The sequence below is a fragment of the Oncorhynchus kisutch genome, linkage group LG26, assembly GCF_002021735.2.
Source record: "Oncorhynchus kisutch isolate 150728-3 linkage group LG26, Okis_V2, whole genome shotgun sequence".
Classification (NCBI taxonomy): domain Eukaryota; kingdom Metazoa; phylum Chordata; class Actinopteri; order Salmoniformes; family Salmonidae; genus Oncorhynchus; species Oncorhynchus kisutch.
The window spans coordinates 44,300,525-44,322,284 of NC_034199.2; the positions used below are offsets into that span (position 1 = coordinate 44,300,525).

Here is a 21,760-nt window from a genome sequence, read left to right on the forward strand (position 1 = left end):
AGCGAGCGCTCTCAGACTTGTCTGTCAACCAAAAGCTAATTGTAATGTTTTACAATACATACAAGTCCATTGTAATGACGTGTCATAAATCCTAGACAAATATACATACATATTTTAACTTTTTTCATCAGTCACTGAGACTTAACCTACCTCTCTCTCTCCAATATGTTTCTTCTCACAACAAGTCTATTTCTGAGGGGAAGACAGAGGGGCAGCTGATTGGCAGATAATTAAGGTATTCATATATTCAAAACCCATACCAGGAAGTTTAGTAATAAGAGACAACTCAAGTCATATCAACTGATATCAAATCAACAATTCAGCTTTATTAAACATAGATAGACATATTTATTCAAGTTTTATTAAACCCACTACATCATTGTTGTCAACTCCTTGCCTTCTGGGACATCATGGTAACAGGACACAATGCAACTATACAGACTGAAGGTTGGGAGTGAGAGAGAGATGCAATCCATTACCAGCATAACTGTAGTTTGTGTATTTTAAAACCTGAAACTAATAATCCTATCTCATTCGTTAGCTAGTTGACGCAGTTTACATATAGCATTGTATATACGTCAATATTTGTCAGTCAATCGGAGCTGGCTGAATTTCAACAGTGACTCCCGACAGTATCTAGCTAGCTACTTTGCCGCTTTGGACGCGGTATGTATTCTCCTCGGACGCGGTATGTATTCTCCTCGGACGCAGCGGTGGAAGCGTTGCTGAGAGCCCATTGGCTATCGGTCTTGATTGCTTAAACACTTCCATGGAGGAATATTCCGGTTCACTGCGCACGGCTGTAGTTTTCCTGAAGTGTTTCCCTAATGTCAGAATGACAGCTATAAAAATGGCGGAGGGCAATAGAGAAAAGTGATGAGGACGGGGCAACAAATGAGACAACTATCCTCAATTTATTATATTATTCTCATTGTTCATCGGATATTCTCGAAAACATTTAAGGTTTGGTGAGACTTGTGCAGAGCCTAGTTTGTTCTTCTGTTGAAGATTTAGCTAGCTAACGTTAGCTAGTTTGCTATCTGCGGAAGAGGCACAACTTCCAAGACATTGCAGCTAAAAAAACAAGCAATGTTTTTGAGCTGATTTCGTGATAGTTGGGGACTTTTTGTAAATCAGGCATTATAATTCCAATAACGCAAGGTATCATTAGCTGGACATAAACCGCTTTGCACTCTCCGATTTGGGCTTGCTACAGTAACTCATTTAGCTAGCAAACAAAGTGGCGTCAACTGACTACAAATTTAGCTGATTGTTTATTTTATGACGACATGGCTCGTTCCCCGGATCAGAGTGGCATTCCAGGGATGCAGGTAAGATTTGTCTTAGTTCATCAAGTAGTCGGTCTCCCTCAATTTCTTTGCAGTACTTTAGCAAACTTGTTAGCCAGCTAACCTTAACGATACTGACTCGATTACGTGATCAGTAACTCGACTTTATTTATGATCACATCCTCACTAGCTGTGTTAGTTTATTAGTTAACGTTAACTAGCCACTTAGCTAGCCAACTATGGAAAGACACAAGGTATTGGATTCTTTGCACCAGAAAGAGGCCCACTGATGAGGCCAATCTATTGAGCCATATTTATGTTTAGCAGAGATGTGGCCAGATTGGCCCCATGTGGTGCAGTCTGTCTCTGACAGTCCTGTAGACTGGATGGCAAAGTTAAGCATATGGTTTACAATATATAAACTATTTAGCATGTTGCTAAAACAATAAGTGTTTGCCATTTAAGCCAAATCCTAAGCTACAACTGAAATGCTTTCCCTGTAGTGTTACACTAATGCACATTAATTGTTTGTGTTTACTCAAAGGCAATACATTTTAAGCACGACTCAATGGCTCAACCACTAAACAACTACCTCTTTCCTTACTGTATTTATTTTATTTGGCTCCTTTGCACCCCATTATTTTTATTTCTACTTTGCACATTCTTCCACTGCAAATCTACCATTCCAGTGTTTTACTTGCTATATTGTATTTACTTTGCCACCATGGCCTTTTTTTGCCTTTACCTCCCTTCTCACCTCATTTGCTCACATTGTATATAGACTTGTTTATACTGTATTATTGATTTTACTCCATGTGTAACTCTGTGTCGTATGTGTTGAACTGCTTTGCTTTATCTTGGCCAGGTCACAATTGTAAATGAGAACTTGTTCTCAACTTGTCTACCTGGTTAAATAAAGGTGGAATATATATATATATATATATATATATATATATATATATATATATATATATTCCTACACACTTTATTCAACAAGGAAACATGAAAGCAAAACAGTAAGTTACTGAGGTGCCTGCCAGTTGAGGCAGTGGAAAGTAATCGTTCCTCTTAAACATTCTTGACATTTTTCAGTGCAGGCAGTCAACAAGAAAGCTGCCGGAACATGACTTATCTTGTAAGAAAACTAGGTCTCTAGGTCATTCCCCATTCTGACAATGGACATATGACTGTCATTCTCATGGGGCACTACCACAAGATAGCCTTGAGCTGCATGAATAGAGCCATGTTTCACCACTGTACTGTCCTGAATGGTGGCAACATGGTTCATTCAGGCTTGGCCTGGGTAGAGCTGACCCAGAGGGAGAAGTGGAGTGTGTGTATATGGGGCGGGGGGGGGGGGGGAGATGAGCCTCAGGGTGCAGACGGACTGCATTGGACCACGCAATCTGGTGGTGCAGGTGGGAGAGGAGCAAACTCATGCTTTTTATAGGGATGTTTTAGCAGTGGTGATAAACCTGACTGTGGAGGCTCCCACCCAGCATGTGGAGCCTGTAGTCACAGTGCCCAGTGTTTTTCCCCATTGAGGTCAGTCTCAATAGGATGATTTTTTTTCACCTGGATGACTGCTCTGTGTTTGTGACAGGCTTTATTCTTCTTCACCCCCCCCCCCCTTTCAACTCATGTCAAGATATTAGTAGTCTCTTTGCCTCTTTTTAATGGAGTAGATTTACAACATTCTCCAGGGGTTGTTATGACAACAATAGGCTAGCTGTTCAGCATTGTTTTTATGGTCAATTCAACTGTAATTCTAGTGCAAGCAAATCAAGTTCCTCTCTCTTTCCAGAATGCCCCATAATGGGTATCTTATTGTGAATTTTTAATTTTTTATTTATTTTTTAAAGAGTATAGGGATATGAAATCTTTATGCCTGTAGTGAAATTAATTGGACATTGTTCACCTATAAAACAAAGTGTTTTCACTAGGAAATGTTCCTTCACACTATTTCTATTATGCAGCATAATAGACCGTTCCATAATTTGTGACAAAAGTGCCTCAGGCAGTTAATCGTTGCAGTGCAGGAAGTGAATTGTAATGTCAAGCGTGAAGAGGACCATCCCCTCATTTGTAGACCACAGGGGGGGGAAAAGAGGGCCTGTCTGAGGGGAGGGGGTGTTGTGTTCCTGCTCCAAGCTATTCTCCATCTTTATGGAGGAGGCCTTGGTTCTATTCTTTTACTGTCCGTATTGATGTTTAGATTTTTTTTTACTCCCAAGAGATTTTCTCACTTTATCATATCGGGATTTTCTTGTCGGGTTGAGCTGCTTCACAATTTCCCACTTTACTGGCCAAAGTACAAAATCCCAGTAGATTGTCCCAGTAGGGGCGGCAGGTAGCCTGGCAGGTAGGAGCGTTGGGCCAGTAACCGAAAGGTTGCTTGATCAAATCCTTGAGCTGACAAGGTAAAAATATGTTCTGCCCCTAAGCAAGGCAGTTAACCCACTGTTCCCCGGGCGCCAATGACGTGGATGTATATTAAGCCAGCCCCCCCCCCCCCCCCCCCCCCCCGCACCTCTTTGATTGATGGTTGGGTTAAATGTGGACGACACAATTCAGTTGAATGCATTGTTGTACAACTGACTAGGTATCCCCCTTTCCCTACATAGTAGGTATCCAGCCCAGCCCGCCTCCACTGCTGAAAAACATCCTAAGGGAAACACTGATTGCCTAACTTAAAGAAACATAGGGCCTATTTGACAAAAATGGATAAAGGCAAGTGACCAAAGAGTCACTATTGCAGGGCAGAAAGTGTGAAAGACTGCTTTGTTTGTCAATAAGGCCGAACTAAAGCCATCGGATTAGTGGTGCTGTTCACCTATTGGTTGTTACGGGTGTTTAGAATGAATTCCTCAAGCCGCTTGAGTTTCTCAGGGGTATAATGATGATATTATTGGTTTCAGCTTTGGGAATCCAAAGCTGTGCCCCCCCCCCCCCCTACACCAGAATCCTTTGTATTATAGCGTTCTGTGATTGGCCCAGGGAAGCATTAATAACTGAACAGAGCCTTAATAGTCTTACCATGTTGCAGAGTATGTAACCCTTCATCCATTGAGAATTTACAATAGTTACTCAATGTTTTTGAAAAATCTTTCCAGCTCACTTACTTTTGATAACCACTCAGTGTGAAAGCGAAAAATGTCATGCTCTGATCCAGTGGAAACATCATAAAATAGGCCTACCTGATAACTTCTTATCAGTGCTTGACTTGGGCTGAAATAGGTTCCGGTACTCATTTTGGGTGCTGGTACTTTCCGAATGCACTGTAAACAGTATTCAGACCCCTTGACTTTTTCCACATTTTTTTACATTACAGCCTTATTCTGAAATGGATTAAATTGTTTTTTTTCCCCCTCAATCTACAAACAATAATGACATAGCCAAAACTGTTTTGTTTATACAAAAAAAAAAAGAAGGGAAATATCCCATTTACATAAGTATTCAGACCCTTTACTCAGACCCTTTACTTTGTTAAAGCACCTTTTGGCAGCAGTTACAGCCAAGAAAACTAGAGGCTATGATGCTACAAGCTTGACACACCTGTATTTGGGGAGTTTCTGTCAGATTGGTGGGAAAAACAACACTGGGCACTATGACTACAGGCTCCACATGCTGGGAGCCTCCACAGTCAGGTTTATCACCACTGCTAAAGCATCCCTATAAAAAGCATGAGTTTGATCTGCAGTCATTCTGCACCCTGAGGCTCATCGCTCCCTAAACACATGTGGAAGACTCATTTCAGTTGAATGCATTCAGTTGTACAACTGACTAGGTCATCCCCCTTTCCCTAGATAGTAGGTATCCCCCCCCCCCAGCCTGCCACCACTGCTGAAAAATGGGGAGCGTGGCTGCACAGCTATTTTCAGGTCTCTCGAGAGATTAGATCAGGTTCAAGTCTGGGCTCTGGCTGGGCCACTCAAGAACATTTGGAAACTTGTCCCGAAACCACTCCTGCATTGTCCTGTTGGAAGGTGAACCTTCGCCCCAATCTGAGGTCCTGAGCACTCTGGAGCAGGTTTTCATCAAGGATCTCTCTGTACTTTGCTCCGTTCATCTTGCCCTCGATCCTGACTAGTCTCCCTGCAGCTGAAAAACATCCCCAGAGCACAATGCTGCCACCACCATGCTTCACCGTAGGAATGGTGCCAGGTTTCCTCCAGACATTACGCTTGACATTCAGGCCGAAGAGTTCAATCTTGGTTTTATCAGACCAGATAATCTTGGTTCTCATGGTCAGAGTCTTTAGGTGCCTTTTGGCAAACTCCAAACGGGCTGTCATGTGCCTTTTACTGAGGGGTGGCTTGCGTCTGGCCACTACCATAAAGGCCTGATTGATGGAGTCCTGTAGAAATGGTTGTCCTTCTGGAAGTTTCTCCACAGAGGAACTCTGGAGTTCTGCCAGTGACCACCGGGTTCTTGGTCATCTCCTTGACCAAGGCCCTTCTCCGCCGATTGCTCAGTTTGGCCAGGCGGCCAGCTCTAGGAAGAGCTTGTTGGAAGAGCTTGTTGGTTCCAAACTTCTTCCACTTAAGAATAGAGGGCACTGTGTTCTTGGACCTTCAATGCTGCAGAACATTTTTGGTACCCTTCCCCAGATCTGTGCCGTGACACAATCCTGTCTCGGAGCTCTAAAGACAATTCCTTCGAACTCATGGCTTAGTTTTTGCTCTGACATGCACAGTCAACTGTGGGACCTTATATCGACAGTTGTGTGCCTTTCCAAATCATGTCCAATCAATTGAATTTACCACAGGTGGACTCCAAGTTGTAGAAATATCTCAAGGATGATCAATGGAAACAGGATGCGCCTGAACTCAATTTTGAGTCTCATAGCAAAGGGTCTGAATACTTATGTAAATAATATATTTCTGTTTTTTATTTTTAGTAGATATGCAAACATTTCTAACAACCTGTTTTCACTTTGTCATTATGGGGCATTGTGTGTAGATTGATGAGGGGAAAATAGTTTAATCCATTTTAGAATAAGGCTGTAAAGTCCCCAGTTTCGTGAGATCCAATTGGTAGTTTTCACCTCTCCCGGACTCGGGAGAGGTGAAAATTGAGAGCCATGTGTCCTTCGAAACACGACCCTGCCAAGCTGCACTGCTTCTTGACACACTGCTCGCTTAACCCGGACACCAGCCGCACCAATGTCGGAGGAAACCCACAACTGGCGACCATGTTAGCGTGCATGCGCCCGACCTACAACAGGAGTCACTAGAGCGCGATGGGACAAGGACATACCTGCCGGCCAAACCCTCCCCTAACCCGGACGACGCTGGCCCAGTTGTACGCTGCCTCATGGGTCACCAGGCTACAATATTTTCTTGTTGGTTTTTGTTGCCTTTATGTAGGCAATTTTTTTTACATAGTTAGCAATAAAGTTTCTTTTTAGGTTTTGTCATTTTCATATAGATTTGGATAGAATTTTGATTTCGGTTTCACGAAAATGTACATATGAAAACCAAAACTGGCACGCATATCAGTAAAAATTGTAAGATAAATTGGCATTCGACATGAGTGGTTGCAGACTCCTCGTGTAGGCTATTATCGGCAACTTCGGGAGAGTAATGGTAGAATCTGCGAAAGTCAGCAGGAGTGGGAGGAGAAAAGTTGGGTCAGGTTAAGATTTTTTTCTGGTTATCTAGATCTCTTGAGGGATATTTCATCAAACCGTAATGTTTTTTTAAAGTATCAGACAAACTCTTCCTAATAGTTGATTTTATTAAAATGCATAGGGTGTGTCTATATATGGACAAATACACCCCCCAAAAAAATTCTACCAATATACTAGTCGAAAGTACAGATGACTTTCGGTCTACCAAGATTTTTGTTGTTGGGGACAGCTCTAGTCTGAATTTTTTTTTTTAAATACATTTTTTAATTGTAGATTTGGTTGTCTGGATTTTATACTGAGGAAGGTGAGCTGTTGTGTGAACATTATCTCTAGCACAAGGGGAAGTTCATTTGGTTATACAGGAAGCAGATGTTCATAGGCTATATAAAACAAATATCAGTCAACAAAGCCACTGGCCCAGATAACATCAGCAACCATGTTCTGAAATCCTGTCACAAGGTATTGCTGGCTGTTCAATCGCTCACTGAGGAAACACGCAGTACCAGCTCTGTGGAAATCAGCCTTCGTATGCCCAGCCTGTTAAGTTTCATTTTTTTATTTTTATTTCTCACCACCCTAATAACTATAAACACAACCCTCACTATTGTCATTGGTTGCACGAATTGCGCTGTTTGTCTACATAACCCGGTTCAAGCATTCATGACATCACCCTGAAGAAGGCACAGTGATGCTGCAACATTGGTGGTTTACCCAATAAAACTGTGAGCTTGTATATAAAGGGTCCAACTCTTTTATAGCGTACCGTTAGTCAGCACCTCTACTAACTTTTTATTTAAAAAAACTTGGGGGGGGGGGGGGTGGATGTGCCAGCCAGCTCATGCTTTTTATTGGACTATTATTAAAACCAGACAGGCTACAATCAGGTTTTTATTCTATGCTTGATCGCATGGTGGTCCTTCTTTACCTGTGATTTGAATGTTGCTCTGCTGTCCTTACCACAGCCCTGTTTCTCTCCTTCCATCAGAACTTTAAAGCCGATCCGGAGGAGCTGTTCACCAAGCTGGAGAGGATAGGGAAAGGCTCTTTTGGAGAGGTGTTCAAAGGCGTTGACAATCGGACTCAGAAAGTAGTGGCCATTAAGATAATTGACCTCGAGGAGGCCGAGGATGAAATCGAAGACATCCAACAGGAAATAACAGTCCTCAGCCAGTGTGACAGTCCCTTCGTTACCAGGTATTATGGATCATATTTGAAGGTAAGTTGACCAAACCTTGTGTTATTTCAACATGCTGTGAAAAAAGGATTTTGGCTGAATAGTCCATCCACAAATTGTGGCAAAGCATTGTTCTCTCTTTCTACATTTTTTCTCCCCCCCCCCCCCCCCCCCCCCCCCCACCCCCTCTCTCTCTATTTGTGACAGTTGTGGTGTCAGTTCAAGTGTTGCTGCCAGTGGTGGTATGTGTAACAATTGCAGGCAACTGTATGTGGGTCAATAAATCATTCATATGGTTAATGGGACAAGGCTCTCATTAATTGTGCCTGAGCATTAGGCCTATGGCATGGATTGGTGATGGTGAGCAGAACACAGGCATGCATTACTTCATTATCCTATATGTCCTACAATGTACTGCATGTCATGCGAGGACAGTAATACTATTAAAAAAAACAATTAAGCATTCATGAGGATCCCGTGTTGACTTGTTCGTGAGGGATTTCATCATTTCCTGGCCCTTGGTTGCTGTGAACTATAGGTTTGAAATGAATCTGGAGTAGGCAGAGTACTCCAGGTCTACATGTGATAGGGCTTAAGTGGCTCTTAGAGAGCATGTAAGTGTGTTAGTGGCAGTACTTAAGTTAAAATACTTTAAAGTACTACTTAAGCTGTTTTTTGGGGTATCTGTACATAACTATTTCTATTTTTGCCTGCTTTTGCTTCACTATATTCCTAAAGAAAATAATGTACTTTTTACTCTGTACATTTTCCCTGACACCCAAAAGTACTTGTTATATTTTGAATGCTTAGCAGGACAGGACAATGGTCCAATTCACATAGTTAGTAAGAGATCATCCCTACTGCCTCTGATCTGGTGGACTCCCTAAACACACATGCTTCATTATTAAATGATGTCTGAGTGTTGTAGTGTGCCCCTGGCTATCCATAAATAAATAAAACCTCTGTCTGGTTTAATTAATATAAGCATATTAATTTTATGCTTTTAATACTTACATTTTTGCAATTACATTTACTTTTGATACTTAAGTATATTAAAACCCAAATACTTTTAGACTTTTACTCAAGTAGTATTTTACTGGGTGACTTGCACTTTTACTCAAGCATGAGAATTGGGTACTTTTTCCAATGACTGGTTAAGGGTTTACCTGAGGCCAGTGGTGAGAGGGCCAGCTAGCTGTTGGCTCCAGTTGTACTGGCAGATGGAGGCTAGTGTTGTGTGCGTGTCTGAAAGTGGGGCAAGCAGGCAACAGGTGCTACTCCAGCCCTTGGAGCGCTGGTTCGTATAGCTCAGACCCAACATCTGCCCTCCCAGAGACGGCAACAGCCTGGCTCTGACCACACTCTGTTCAGCCAGACAATCAGCCTGTAGCCTGCAGCACGATCAGGCCAAGTCTAGGTGAATACACATACTGATGTTAAGCAGTCTCTGAAAACGGTAGCTGAATCGTATAGCATTTCAAATGCTTGGTTCTAAGGCTTGTGCTCACTTTTTATATTTGATGTAAAAAAAAAAAAAAAAATGTATGTAATGCTGCCCTCCCTGACATGAAATGGATCGATGTGGTATAACATCCCTAGCCTTGACTGTCAACGGTTGACCACCGAAAATAAATTTGACCAGTCATGCTTATTGGTTAATTTGCATAATTTAGTGGAATTATCATCCCCAGTTTACAATTGGCTCATTCATCCCCCTCCTTTCCCCTGTAACTATTCCCCAGGTTGTTGCTGTAAATGATAGTGTTCTCAGTCAACTTACCTGGTAAAATAAGGGTTAAATAAAAGAAAATGATAGGCTCGCTATTGTCGCATGACCTTCGATGCATAGTATTTTCTGTCACATAATTTTACAGCTTGGAACGAATTTAACCTTTTGTTAACCGATGAATTTGCTCAATTGCAATTTGTGGGAAAACACAAGTTAGAAGCATAGTCGATAACAAAATTTGCATCCCAAGTCAAGGCCATATCAAAATTGGTTACACAGACTGACTTTAAATCTCTCAATAATTCCTGGTAAAACTGTCATACAATAAGAACCATTAGAGAAGATATTAGTGTCAGTCAGTGATGAATTAGAACTCCTATAATTACTCATAGGCCTAGTCTTTCTAAAAATATAAATAAATAAAAAAGGTGAAATGTACTCTTTTACACATGACGCTGGCACCTCAGGCAGGTTTATCTAGTCTGTCTGACCACAGGCCTCCGTCTGCAGCTCATACTTACTCATCCACACACCACTGGCCTACATGATTACCTGTCTACAAGGGGAAATTCACAGCCGCAGCAGACAGTCATGCACAGCCATTTATAACAGAAAATGCTCACTCAGGCAGAATCGCCTTATGTTGCAGTCAACGAAGGTTGCAATTTGGTTCATTTTATATATTTTTCAGAAACACTAAATGACTAAATGTATGTGGACACCTGCTTATTGAACATCTCATTCCAAAATCATGGGCATTAATATGGAGTTGATTTCCCCCCCCCCCCCCCCCCCCCCTTTGCGGCTTTCCACTAGATGTTGAAACATTGCTGCGGGGACTTGCTTCCATTCAGCCACAAGAGCATTAGTGAGGTTGGGCGATTAGGTCTGGTTCGCAGTTGGCATTCCAATTCATCCCATAGGTGTTCGATGGGGTTAAGGTCATGGCTCTGTGCAGGCCAGTGAAGTTCTTCCACACCGATCTTGGAAAAACATTTCTGTATGGACCTCAATTTGTGCGGGGGGGGGGGGGGCATTATCATTCTGAAACTGGTGGGGAAGGCCCTTTCCTAACTTTACAGTTGCCACTATGTATTCGGGCAGGTAGCGTTCACCTGGCATCCGGCCCTCGGACTGACAGATGTTTGTGTGATTCATCACGCCAGAGAATGCGTTTCCACTGCTCCAGAGTCCAATGGTGGCATGCTTTACACCACTCGAGCCGTCACTTGGCATTGCGCATGGTGATCTTAGGCTTGTCTGTGGCAGCTCGGACATGGAAACCCATTTCACGAAGCTCCAAACTAACAGTTATTGTGCTGACTTTGCTTCCAGAGACAGTTTGGAACTCTGTAGGGAGTGTTGCAACTGAGGACAGGCTGTCCCATTCTGTGAGCTTGTGTGGCCTACCACTTCAGGGCCGAGCCGTTGTTGCTCCTAGATCATTTCCACTTCACAATAACAGCACTTAGAGTTGACCGGGGCAGGGCAGAACTGACTTGTTGGAAAGGTAGAGTTCTATGACTGTGCCACATTGAACGTCACTGAGCTCTTCAGTAAGGTCATTCTACTGCCAATGTTTGCATGGCTGTGGTCAATTTTTATATTCCTGTCAGCAATGGGTGTGGCTGAACTGACCAAATCCACAAATTTGAAGGTGTTTCCACATGCTTTTCTATATATAGTGTATCCCCCCCCCCTGACTTCCAGGTTTTCTTCTGCGGTCATGTAGTATTTGTGCCTGATCATAGCTGTTCCTTATGACCCTTGTTTGAGTGCATAGGCTACTTTATAAACTCTTGGGTATTGTTCACCACAGTGCCTAGTGAAAGTCAACACAGTCCTCACATTTTTATGCCTTAAAATGAAATCTAAAAAGGGAGTAAATTAGATTTACACAATCTGCTCCATGTTATAAAAGTGAGAAAAAAAATTACATTTTCCAAATCAATGAAAAATGAAGATTTATTGATTTTTATGAATGTCTTCACCTTAGTTAATACACATTTGGCAGCCATCACAGCTTTGAATCATTTTTAATACGTGTCTACCAACCTTGCACAACACATCCATTGATTTGTCAAATTTGTTAAAGTTCAGTAAATTTGGTTGGGCAGAAATATTTAAAACTCGTCTGATTTTCAAGCAGATTTAAGTCAGAACTGAGACTGAAGCACTCAACATCTCTTGAAAAGCCGTTCTTTGACATTAAAATGTGTGTAAATACCCCAGGGTGAAAAGAGGAGTTTTCTTCCATGTTAACAGCACCGTGCAGGGCCCATTACTTCTGCTCCACATACTGTTGCATTATGGTTTACAAATGAAATGCTCTGTCTGATCCCATACATAAGGATAAGAGCTGGTTAGTAGGCTATGGCAAGCTGCTGAAGAGATTCAGGCCAGGGAGGCTGGGAAGGAGAGATTCAGGCCAGGGAGGCTGGGAAGGAGAGATTCAGGCCAGGGAGGCTGGGAAGGAGAGATTCAGGCCAGGGAGGCTGGGAAGGAGAGATTCAGGCCAGGGAGGCTGGGAAGGAGAGATTCAGGCCAGGGAGGCTGGGAAGGAGAGATTCAGGCCAGGGAGGCTGGGAAGGAGAGATTCAGGCCAGGGAGGCTGGGAAGGAGAGATTCAGGCCAGGGAGGCTGGGAAGGAGAGATTCAGGCCAGGGAGGCTGGGAAGGAGAGATTCAGGCCAGGGAGGCTGGGAAGGAGAGATTCAGGCCAGGGAGGCTGGGAAGGAAACCAACTGGTTTATGGATCATAACGAGGAAGAAAGTCTGGTCTTTTTTTGTGTGTTTAGTGCATAACACACTAGACCCTTATAGCTAAACATCCTAGTTGTATTTCTTTGACCTGAGGCTATTCTGCTTTATAAATTGTTGTATTATGCCATTTCTCTCTCTCTCTCAAGGTTATCAAGTAGCACATGAAACGCCAGGGTTGTGGGTTCAATTCCCACTGGGGGACCATTATTTAAGAAATATAAGGATGAAAATGTATGCACTCACTACTGTAAGCCACTCTTGATAAGTGTCTGCTAAATGATGCCATTTTTTTAATGTGCTGCGTTATTGAACTGCACTTGTTCCGGGCGTCGCTGGGCGGTTGTGTTCCGGGCGTCGCTGGGCGGTTGTGTTCCGGGCGTCGCTGGGCGGTTGTGTTCCGGGCGTCGCTGGGCGGTTGTGTTCCGGGCGTCGCTGGGCGGTTGTGTTCCGGGCGTCGCTGGGCGGTTGTGTTCCGGGCGTCGCTGGGCGGTTGTGTTCCGGGCGTCGCTGGGCGGTTGTGTTCCGGGCGTCGCTGGGCGGTTGTGTTCCGGGCGTCGCTGGGCGGTTGTTGCGTCAGACCTTAGGTCACTTAACTTTCCACCATTTTGATATGATCCCTGATGCAGCCAGATGTGCTGTGATTGACTCCCCTCTAGGCTCACCGGGAGAAGAGATTGCTGAAGTGCTTAGCTTAAGCTTCTCATTTAATATGAATTATTATGAAAGTATTAAATGAGAGGTTAACTGTCTTCATCTTATATTTAATTTCCCCTTCCACTCTATTCAAATCAAATCAAATGTATTTATATAGCCCTTCGTACATCAGCTGATATCTCAAAGTGCTGTACAGAAACCCAGCCTAAAACCCCAAACAGCAAGCAATGCAGGTGTAGAAGCACGGTGGCTAGGAAAAACTCCCTAGAAAGGCCAAAACCTAGGAAGAAACCTAGAGAGGAACCAGGCTATGTGGGGTGGCCAGTCCTCTTCTGGCTGTGCCGGGTGGAGATTATAACAGAACATGGCCAAGATGTTCAAATGTTCATAAATGACCAGCATGGTCTATTATTATTATTATTATTATTATTATTATTATTATTATTATTAAGGCAGAACAGTTGAAACTGGAGCAGCAGCACAGTCAGGTGGAAGTTGAAACTGGAGCAGCAGCACAGTCAGGTGGAAGTTGAAACTGGAGCAGCAGCATGGCCAGGTGGACTGGGGACAGCAAGGAGTCATCATGTCAGGTAGTCCTGGGGCATGGTCCTAGGGCTCAGGTCCTCCGAGAGAGAGAAGGAGAGAATTAGAGAACGCACACTTAGATTCACACAGGACACCGAATAGGACAGGAGAAGTACTCCAGATATAACAAACTGACCCCAGCCCCCCGACAAACTACTGCAGCATAAATACTGGAGGCTGAGACAGTGATGCAGAATTATAACAGTACATGTTGATCTGTTTTAATGAAGACTCATCATGATTTATGATTAAAACATTCTCTCTTTTTAATTTCAGGATGCGAAATTATGGATTATTATGGAATATTTAGGAGGAGGATCAGCTCTGGATTTAGTAAGTTTCTCTACAGTATAGTAAACTCCTCAGTAAGATGGCATTGATGTAACACAGGCCTAACCCAAAAGGAGTCTTCACATTTCCATCAAGGTCCAGTAGAACACTTTTTTTTATTCCAGCCTGTTTTCTCTTTTAGTTGGAGCCCGGTGCCTTGGACGAAACCCAGATTGCCACTATTCTCAGAGAGATCCTGAGGGGACTTGAGTACCTGCATTCTGAAAAGAAAATCCACCGAGATATTAAAGGTACTGTTTAGAACCCACTATGGCCATACAGTGCAGCATGAATATCCAACTGACTGGCCACCATGGTAAATCTCATAGTTTGTGTTATTGCCCCCAGCTGCTAACGTGTTGCTATCGGAGCAAGGAGACGTGAAGCTGGCAGACTTTGGAGTGGCGGGGCAGTTAACGGACACCCAGATAAAGAGGAACACGTTCGTGGGCACTCCGTTCTGGATGGCACCTGAAGTCATAAAACAGTCTGCGTACGACTCAAAGGTCAGAAATACCACATGCTCTCTTTCAGGTTCTAGGTTGTCTCTTTCAGGTTCTAGGTTGTCTTTCAGGTTCTAGGTTGTCTCTTTCAGGTTCTAGGTTAAGATGGCATATCTGTTCATAGGTTCGTGAAAGTGTTATAATGTGTCATAGGCAATGTGTGGAATTGTCAACAAAATGTTTAATGCAAATTTGTTTTCATAGTGGGGAACCTAATAAATCAAATGGTGTCCAATTTCTTTTTTCCCTGGCTGAATTGTTCTGCTGAGTAGAGGCATTGCAGAGGTAGCTTCAGCTCTGTAACCTGCTGTGATCACACTACAGCCAGGGAACAGCACTGCACACAGATAGAAAATATCACCAGACACATTAGGAATGACCACAACATATGAATCACCATGCGGCAAACCAGAGCCACCACAGTCTCTCACTGGGCTGACGGTAGTTCCTTAAATGGCCTACTACAGGATCAGGTTCTGTCTGTCTGGCGAAATATAAAATGGCTCCCTCATCTTTTGAATAGAAATCTCAAGTGTTATTATCACTTTCATTCTGTGAATCATGCTGTCTGTATATCCTTTGTCACAAACCTTCCCTATTGATATTTGCTAGGAGGTTTTGAAGTCCGTTGTGGAAGTGTGATGAATTTGTTCAAAAAAATCTTTCTTAAGTGTCTTTTTTCTTTTTCTTTTTATCGTTGTGTCGCAGGCGGATATATGGTCGCTAGGTATAACAGCCATAGAGCTAGCCAAAGGAGAGCCGCCCTACTCAGAGCTTCACCCTATGAAGGTCTTATTCGTCATCCCAAAGAACAACCCGCCCACCCTGGAAGGAAACTACTGCAAACCCCTCAAAGAATTCATAGAAGCCTGTTTGAACAAAGAGCCCAGCTTTGTAAGTGGTGTTTGGGGAGCAATTGAGCTCAAATGGGCATTTCGTTAATTAGCGGTTAAGAGTGTTTGGGCCAGTAACCGAAGGTCGCTGGTTCGAATCCCCGAACCCGACTAGGTGAAAAATCTGTCTGTGCCCTTGAGCAAGGCACTTCTATTGCTCCTGTAAGTTGCTCTGGATAAGAGCAACTGCTAAATTACAAAAAAATGTAGAAAGTCAACCCTCTGTACATTTAGAAAACACATCCAATGTTTACACTTGTTTGACTCGATGTTCCTCCTCAGAGGCCAACTGCCAAAGAGCTGCTGAAACACAAGCTGATTATCCGGCACGCCAAGAAGACGTCCTACCTTTCAGAGCTGGTGGAGAAGTACAAGAAGTGGAAAGCAGAGCAGTCTCGGGAGGACTCCAGCGACGACGAGTCGGACTTGTAAGTCGTCATCATTTGATCCATTAAAGTCCTTTAATGTTATTTAGCCGATCGTGGTCATTCGTTCCTCGGCAATTCACACACACAAGTGGTTGTTAACCAGATTGTTTATTGGGACAGATTACTAATATGCTTCAGACTGTGCTTCCATGTGAGGTTGTCTAAAAGGTTGTCTTTGTCTTGTCAGTGAGCAGGATGGCCAGGCGTCTGGAGTGAACGACTCTGGGAACGATGACTGGATCTTCAACACCATTAGGGAGAAGGACCCCAGGAAGTTCCTGAATGGTGCCGCCCAGTTTCATGAGCTGGAGAGGAACCAGGTAAGATGGCAGAGAAACATGCATCTTAGGTTATCATGGTTATCCTCAACCCAAATTCTGATTTAAGCTGAGTGTGTATTCATACCATTGTGTGTTTATACCATTGTGTATATTTATGCCATATTATAAACCAGGTGGTTTGAGCCCTGAATGATGATTGGCTGAAAGCCGTGTTATATCAGACCATATACCACGGGTATGACAAAAACATTTTTTTTTTACTGCTCTAATTACGTTGATAACCAGTTTATAATAGCAATAAGGCACCTCAGGGGTTGGTGATATATGGCCAATATACCACGGCTAAGGGCTGTATCCAGGCACTCTGCATTGCGTCTTGCCTAAGAACAGCCCTTAGCCGTGGTATATTGGCCATATACCACACCCCCTCTGCCCTGGTAATTATACCAGGGCATTCTAGAGCACTCATTATTTCCCTCTAATGCACGGTAGAATTCAATGGCTATAGTTAATTTTTACATGTTTCGTTTGAGCTACTTTTGAAAGCAGAAGTCAAATTTAAAACATTGGCATTGTTGGAATTCTGAATGTGTTGATTTTTCAGGTTGTCATTGGATTTGGGGTGAAAAAAATGGGGTCCCTGGAAACTCTGCAGGGGATAAAATGGGTACCACGCGGGAAAGTTTGAATACCACTGCCATAGTGTATTCCTACCATACTCGTACCATGGTATATACAGTATTTATACCGTAGTGTACAAAACACCTTACTACTACCGAGTTTGCCCTCAGACTAGCCTTAATTCGTCGGGCATGGAATCTACAAGTTGTCCAAAGCGTTCCACAGGGCTGCTGGTCCATGTTGACTCCAATGCTTCCCACAGTTGTCAAGTTGTCTGGATGTCCTATAGGTGGTGGACCATTCTTGATACACACAGGAAACTGTTGAGTGTGAAAAACCAAGCAGCATTGCAGTTCTTGACACAAACCGGTGTGCCTGGCACCTACTACCATACCCCGGTCAAATGCATTTAAATCTTTTGTCTTACCAATTCATCCTCTGAATCCTTCTCTCGGGGCTTAAAAATCCTTCTTTAACCGGTCTCTGCTTCATCTACACTGATTTGAAGTCTATTTAACAAGTCACATCAATAAGGGATTATAGCTTTCACCTGGTCAGTCTGTCATGGAAGAGCAGCTGTTTTAAAAAAAAATGTTTTGTATACACTTAGTTTATATATTTATACCATAGTGTGTGTATTCATACCATCAGGATCTAACCAAACAGTTGTTCAGGTGGTTTCTGGGTATTCTCTGTTTTAATAAGCTGACGTTCACTCTTCAGCTGTTTTTCAGCTCTTGCACTGAGCCATCAGTATGATTTTATTTTATTTTATTTGATACTTTCTTTATCAGGTGCAAGACAATCCAGAAAGGCCTCTGTCACAGAGCTGGTGCACTATCATGTCACCTTTGTTTGCCGAGGTAAGAATGTATTTGGGCTCATTTTAACTATATCTTCTGACGTTACTATTTCTCTTTTTATCTCAAGATAATAACGGTGAATCTCAGTCAAGTTGAATGATTCCGGGTCAAACTGTTCTGATATCTGTTGACCTTATTGAAGTTACAGCTGTACACTTTAAGATTTTATTGAACTAGGCAAGTCAGTTAAGAAATTCTTATTCACAATGACGGCCTACACCGGCCAAACCCGGATGACGCTGGGCCAATTGTGCACCGCCCTATGGGACTCCCAATCACAGCCGGTTGTGATACAGCCTGGATTGGAACTATGGTGTCTGTAGCACTGAGATGCAGTGCCTTGGGAGCCAAAATCATGCAGTAAACTGTCTCTCCTTCCCTTACAGTTAAAAGAGAACCAGGTTGAGGCAACCAATGGCAAGCCAGAGGCTGTGGAGGAGCTGAGGGAGGCCGTTTTCATGTCAGAGGAGTCCTATCCTGGTATCTCTGACGCCCTGGTTTCTGAACTAGTGCACAGACTACAGAGGTAATGGCATCAACACCTCCTGTGATTTGATGACAACTCATAGTATTGTAATTTTATTCCAACATTAGGGTGCAGACCTATAAGTCTAGTGTTTCTCACACCTCCATCCCAAGCTAAATCTTCCCATTGTTCATCCTTTGCTCCTGCAGGTTTTCTCTACCCAGGGCCTCATCCTCCCAGTGACACCCCCACCCCTACAGTAGCAGCAGTCCGTCAGTCCATGGCCTCTGACATCAACAGCCAAGATGAAGTCTCCCAGGAAGTTCTCCATCACTCATTCATTCACCTAAAGCAAAGCCTCAGCCCACTTTTCTTTTTTACTTAAGGTATATTGTCACTTTGCGGCCAGTCACGGGCCTGTTGGTCAGCTGCCACTGACTGACAACTGCTGTAAGACCTTTTGGCCTCAATACCTCCGATATGAACGCAGGACCATTGATTCAAACATTTGTGTGGCTTATTCCTAAAAGGTCCTGAAGCCTTTCAGGGAGGATCTAACTTTTTTGTGTGTGTGTGTGTGCATGTGAGCATCTCCTTTGAGATCCTGTGAAATGTGCGGTGGAGATTGAAGCATTCTTTTCAAAACTCAGGTATCCTGCTTTTAAGTGGATGGGGGTCCTCTGGGAGAATTAAGAGATCTGTTGGGTGGCTGTACAAACTTGTAAATAGGCACATTTTTACAAATATTGAGAAATAATGGAGTGTACACAAAGGAATCTCTGTGGCCAAATGCTTCTGTACATATATTCTGTTAGAAAGGGTCAATGTTTAAAGAGACATGTAAATGGTCATAACTGAGATTGCTTTGCCTTTATTACTTGCTCTTTTTGTATTTCAGTCATGGGTTCCCTCTTGTTTAAACACATTATCTTGGATTCCCTCTTGTTTAAATACATTATCTTGGATTCCCTCTTGTTTAAATACATTATCTTGGATTCCCTCTTGTTTAAATCATACATTTTCAAGGACACATCCATTCAATGGCAATTGCTTCCCTCTGTCGTGTTTTTATGTTAATTTTTTTTTTTTAAATGCTCTTTGACCTTTTTGATGTCTCACTCTGTGACATGGCTGTAGTTGCCATGCAGTGCAGACCACAGAAACAGAATCTGTCCAGGTGCACAACTTCTAACCCTCTCTAGTCTTGACACTGGGTTCTATGTTGCCAGAGCATCGAACTTCATGAGACCACATGGTTTCATGACAAGATGTCTGTTGGATGGCAGTAAATTCAATTACATCATCCCACAACAGACACGTCTTCTTTGTTACTGCAGTGGTACAATCTATTCAACAGCTTGACTTGCAGATTTTTTTTGTTGTTGCCGTAAGACCCCGTGGTCATTATTGTACAGGCATGTCTCAATGCTACATAAGACAAATGTCCACCTGTAGCAACACAGCTTGGAGCATAGTATAACAGAACACTGTAAACGTGAATTCCACACAAAGTTTAGTTGAAAAGGATTGCAGAAGTGCGTTATGGTGTGTTCATACTAGTTGACGTAAAGTAGCAGAAAGCCAGCGGCCATTTAGGAAGCATACCGCACTTCCCTGCTGCTACCCCCCCCCCCCGTGTGTATGTGTTAATGCACAAGCATTTCGCTACACCCAGTAGACACATGTTTCCATAAAGTTTAATTTGATGAAAAATAACTCCTGTGACTTGGCCTGCACAGTATTTATTTAACTAGGCAAGTCAGTTAAACACCATTTTTATTTACAATGATGGCCATAGGAACAGCGGGTTAACTGCCTTGTCAGCTCAGGGATTCGACCAAGCAACCTTTCAGTTACTGGCCCAACGCTCTAACCACTAGGCTACCTGCCACCCCTAATATGCATTGTAGCAAGCATGCTACTGGACTCTTAACCTGATGTCCTGGACCTTGAGTGTTCAAGTCAGCCTTAGCAACTTTGTTGAGAGTGGGGTGCAGTCACATTTTTTATTTATTTTATGTTTTGAGCCAAGTGTTACATGGCAGCATGGACACATTTAACAATTGATTTACATCAGCTAAGTTAATGGTTTTTGCTCTTTACATGGGGTTAGATACTATAGCTTCATAAAGCACACAGAAGTATGAACACTGGGTCTCCTATGGGATTTCAACAGCTACTGGAAACCTTTTGTATTTGCTGTGTTCAGACCAATGTGATGTCCAGTATTGAACTGTTTTTCTTCTGAGTTTTGGGCATTTGGGATTAGAAACAGAAGTCCCCCCCTTGTTTTGAACCCACTTCTGTTGACCAGTTTTTCCAACATTTTGAGTGGACCCCCTTTTGATCTATTTCCGTTATTCCCCTTATGTCACACATGAAAGTGCCATGTATGGACGCCCATCTTGTTTTTTTTTTGTTTTGTAATTTGCACCTTGTGGAGACAACTGTCCTGTTTTTTATTCTTTGTGTTGCACTTTTTGTAAGTGTTTTCTTCAGGATTCAGGTAAGAATAATGGTACTTGAGACCATAGGTTTTTTTTTTTCTTCCGTTGTCATATCTTCCGTGATTACTAGCAAACCTTTTTGAGTGTGGCGATAAAGCAGTGGCGGTGTCAGGACACATTTATCAGCAGATATATTCTACGGAACAAGAATATATTTTTATAACTCACACAAGCAGTATGTATAGAATAAAGAATATTGTCCTTCCGTTTGTTATTAATGATCACATTAAAATTGAAATGTCATTTTCTGTAACATTGCAGACTGTTTATAGTCTTGTATATAATCATTGTTCATTGTCACTCAAATTCCAAGGTATTGGGAGTCTTTGTAAGCTTTCAAGTGATTAAAATCTAATGCAAATTTAAATGGATATTTCTTTTGTGTGGAGCAATATAGTTTTTTTTACCAGCATTACAATGCAATACCAGAGTGCAGCTTTTTAAAACCTCTATAGGATCAGTGTCCTGGCAGGATGGTTGAGTTAACATTGACTAATATGATTAGCATGACGTTGTAAGTAACAAGAACATTTCCCAGGACATAGACATCTGAGATGGGCAGAAAGCTTAAATTATTATTAATCTAACTGCACTGTCCAATTTGGAGTAGCTATTACAGTGAAATAATACCATTGCTGTTTGAGGAGAGTGCACAGTTATGAACTTGAAAATGTGTCAAACCAATTGGGCACATTTGTGCAACATTTTGAAATTAAATGGTTCATTGTATCAGTCTAAAATGCTGCACACTGCTACCATCTAGTGGCCAAAATCGAAATTGCACCTAACCTGGAATAATACCTTGAACTTTCTCTTGCATTTAAAAAAAGATGGAACAAAAAAATTCATGGTTTTTTTCTTTGGATTCTTTGACCAGATCGATCTGTGTTATATTCACCTACATTAATTTCACATGTCCACCGACTTCAAAGTGTTTCCTTTCAAATGGTACCAAGAATATGCATATCCTTGCTTCAGGTCCTGAGCTACATGCAGTTAGATTTGGGTATGTCATTTTAGGCGAAAATGGAAAAAAAGGGTCC

The 21,760-nt window shown here is 42.6% G+C and overlaps 1 protein-coding gene across 3 annotated transcripts; it reads left to right on the plus strand.

Annotated features, from left to right (window-relative positions):
* Positions 1-299: 299 nt before the first annotated feature.
* On the plus strand, positions 300-21,088 carry LOC109871083 (serine/threonine-protein kinase 24). 3 transcript variants are annotated; one of them, XM_020461910.2, is made up of 11 exons: positions 300-447; positions 7,907-8,137; positions 14,102-14,158; positions 14,298-14,406; positions 14,504-14,661; positions 15,367-15,552; positions 15,834-15,979; positions 16,167-16,299; positions 17,676-17,744; positions 18,131-18,270; positions 18,420-21,088. In XM_020461910.2, the coding sequence occupies exons 1-11, from the start codon at positions 427-429 to the stop codon at positions 18,451-18,453; spliced, it is 1,284 nt and encodes a 427-aa protein (XP_020317499.1). In that variant the 5' UTR covers positions 300-426; the 3' UTR covers positions 18,454-21,088. The 3 variants fall into 3 exon arrangements, with proteins under 3 accessions (XP_020317499.1, XP_020317497.1, XP_031661851.1); XM_020461908.2 differs by having other exon boundaries at positions 403-1,331; XM_031805991.1 differs by lacking the exon at positions 300-447 and adding an exon at positions 7,189-7,643.
* The last annotated feature ends 672 nt before the right edge of the window (positions 21,089-21,760 follow it).

Coding starts and splice junctions, on each gene's coding strand:
- LOC109871083 (XM_020461908.2), top strand. CDS start 1,290: ATGGCTCGTTCCCCGGATCAGAGTGGCATTCCAGGGATGCAG. Junction 15,980..16,166: donor AGCGACGACGAGTCGGACTT/GTAAGTCGTCAT, acceptor TTGTCTTGTCAG/TGAGCAGGATGGCCAGGCGT. Junction 17,745..18,130: donor TGTCACCTTTGTTTGCCGAG/GTAAGAATGTAT, acceptor CTTCCCTTACAG/TTAAAAGAGAACCAGGTTGA.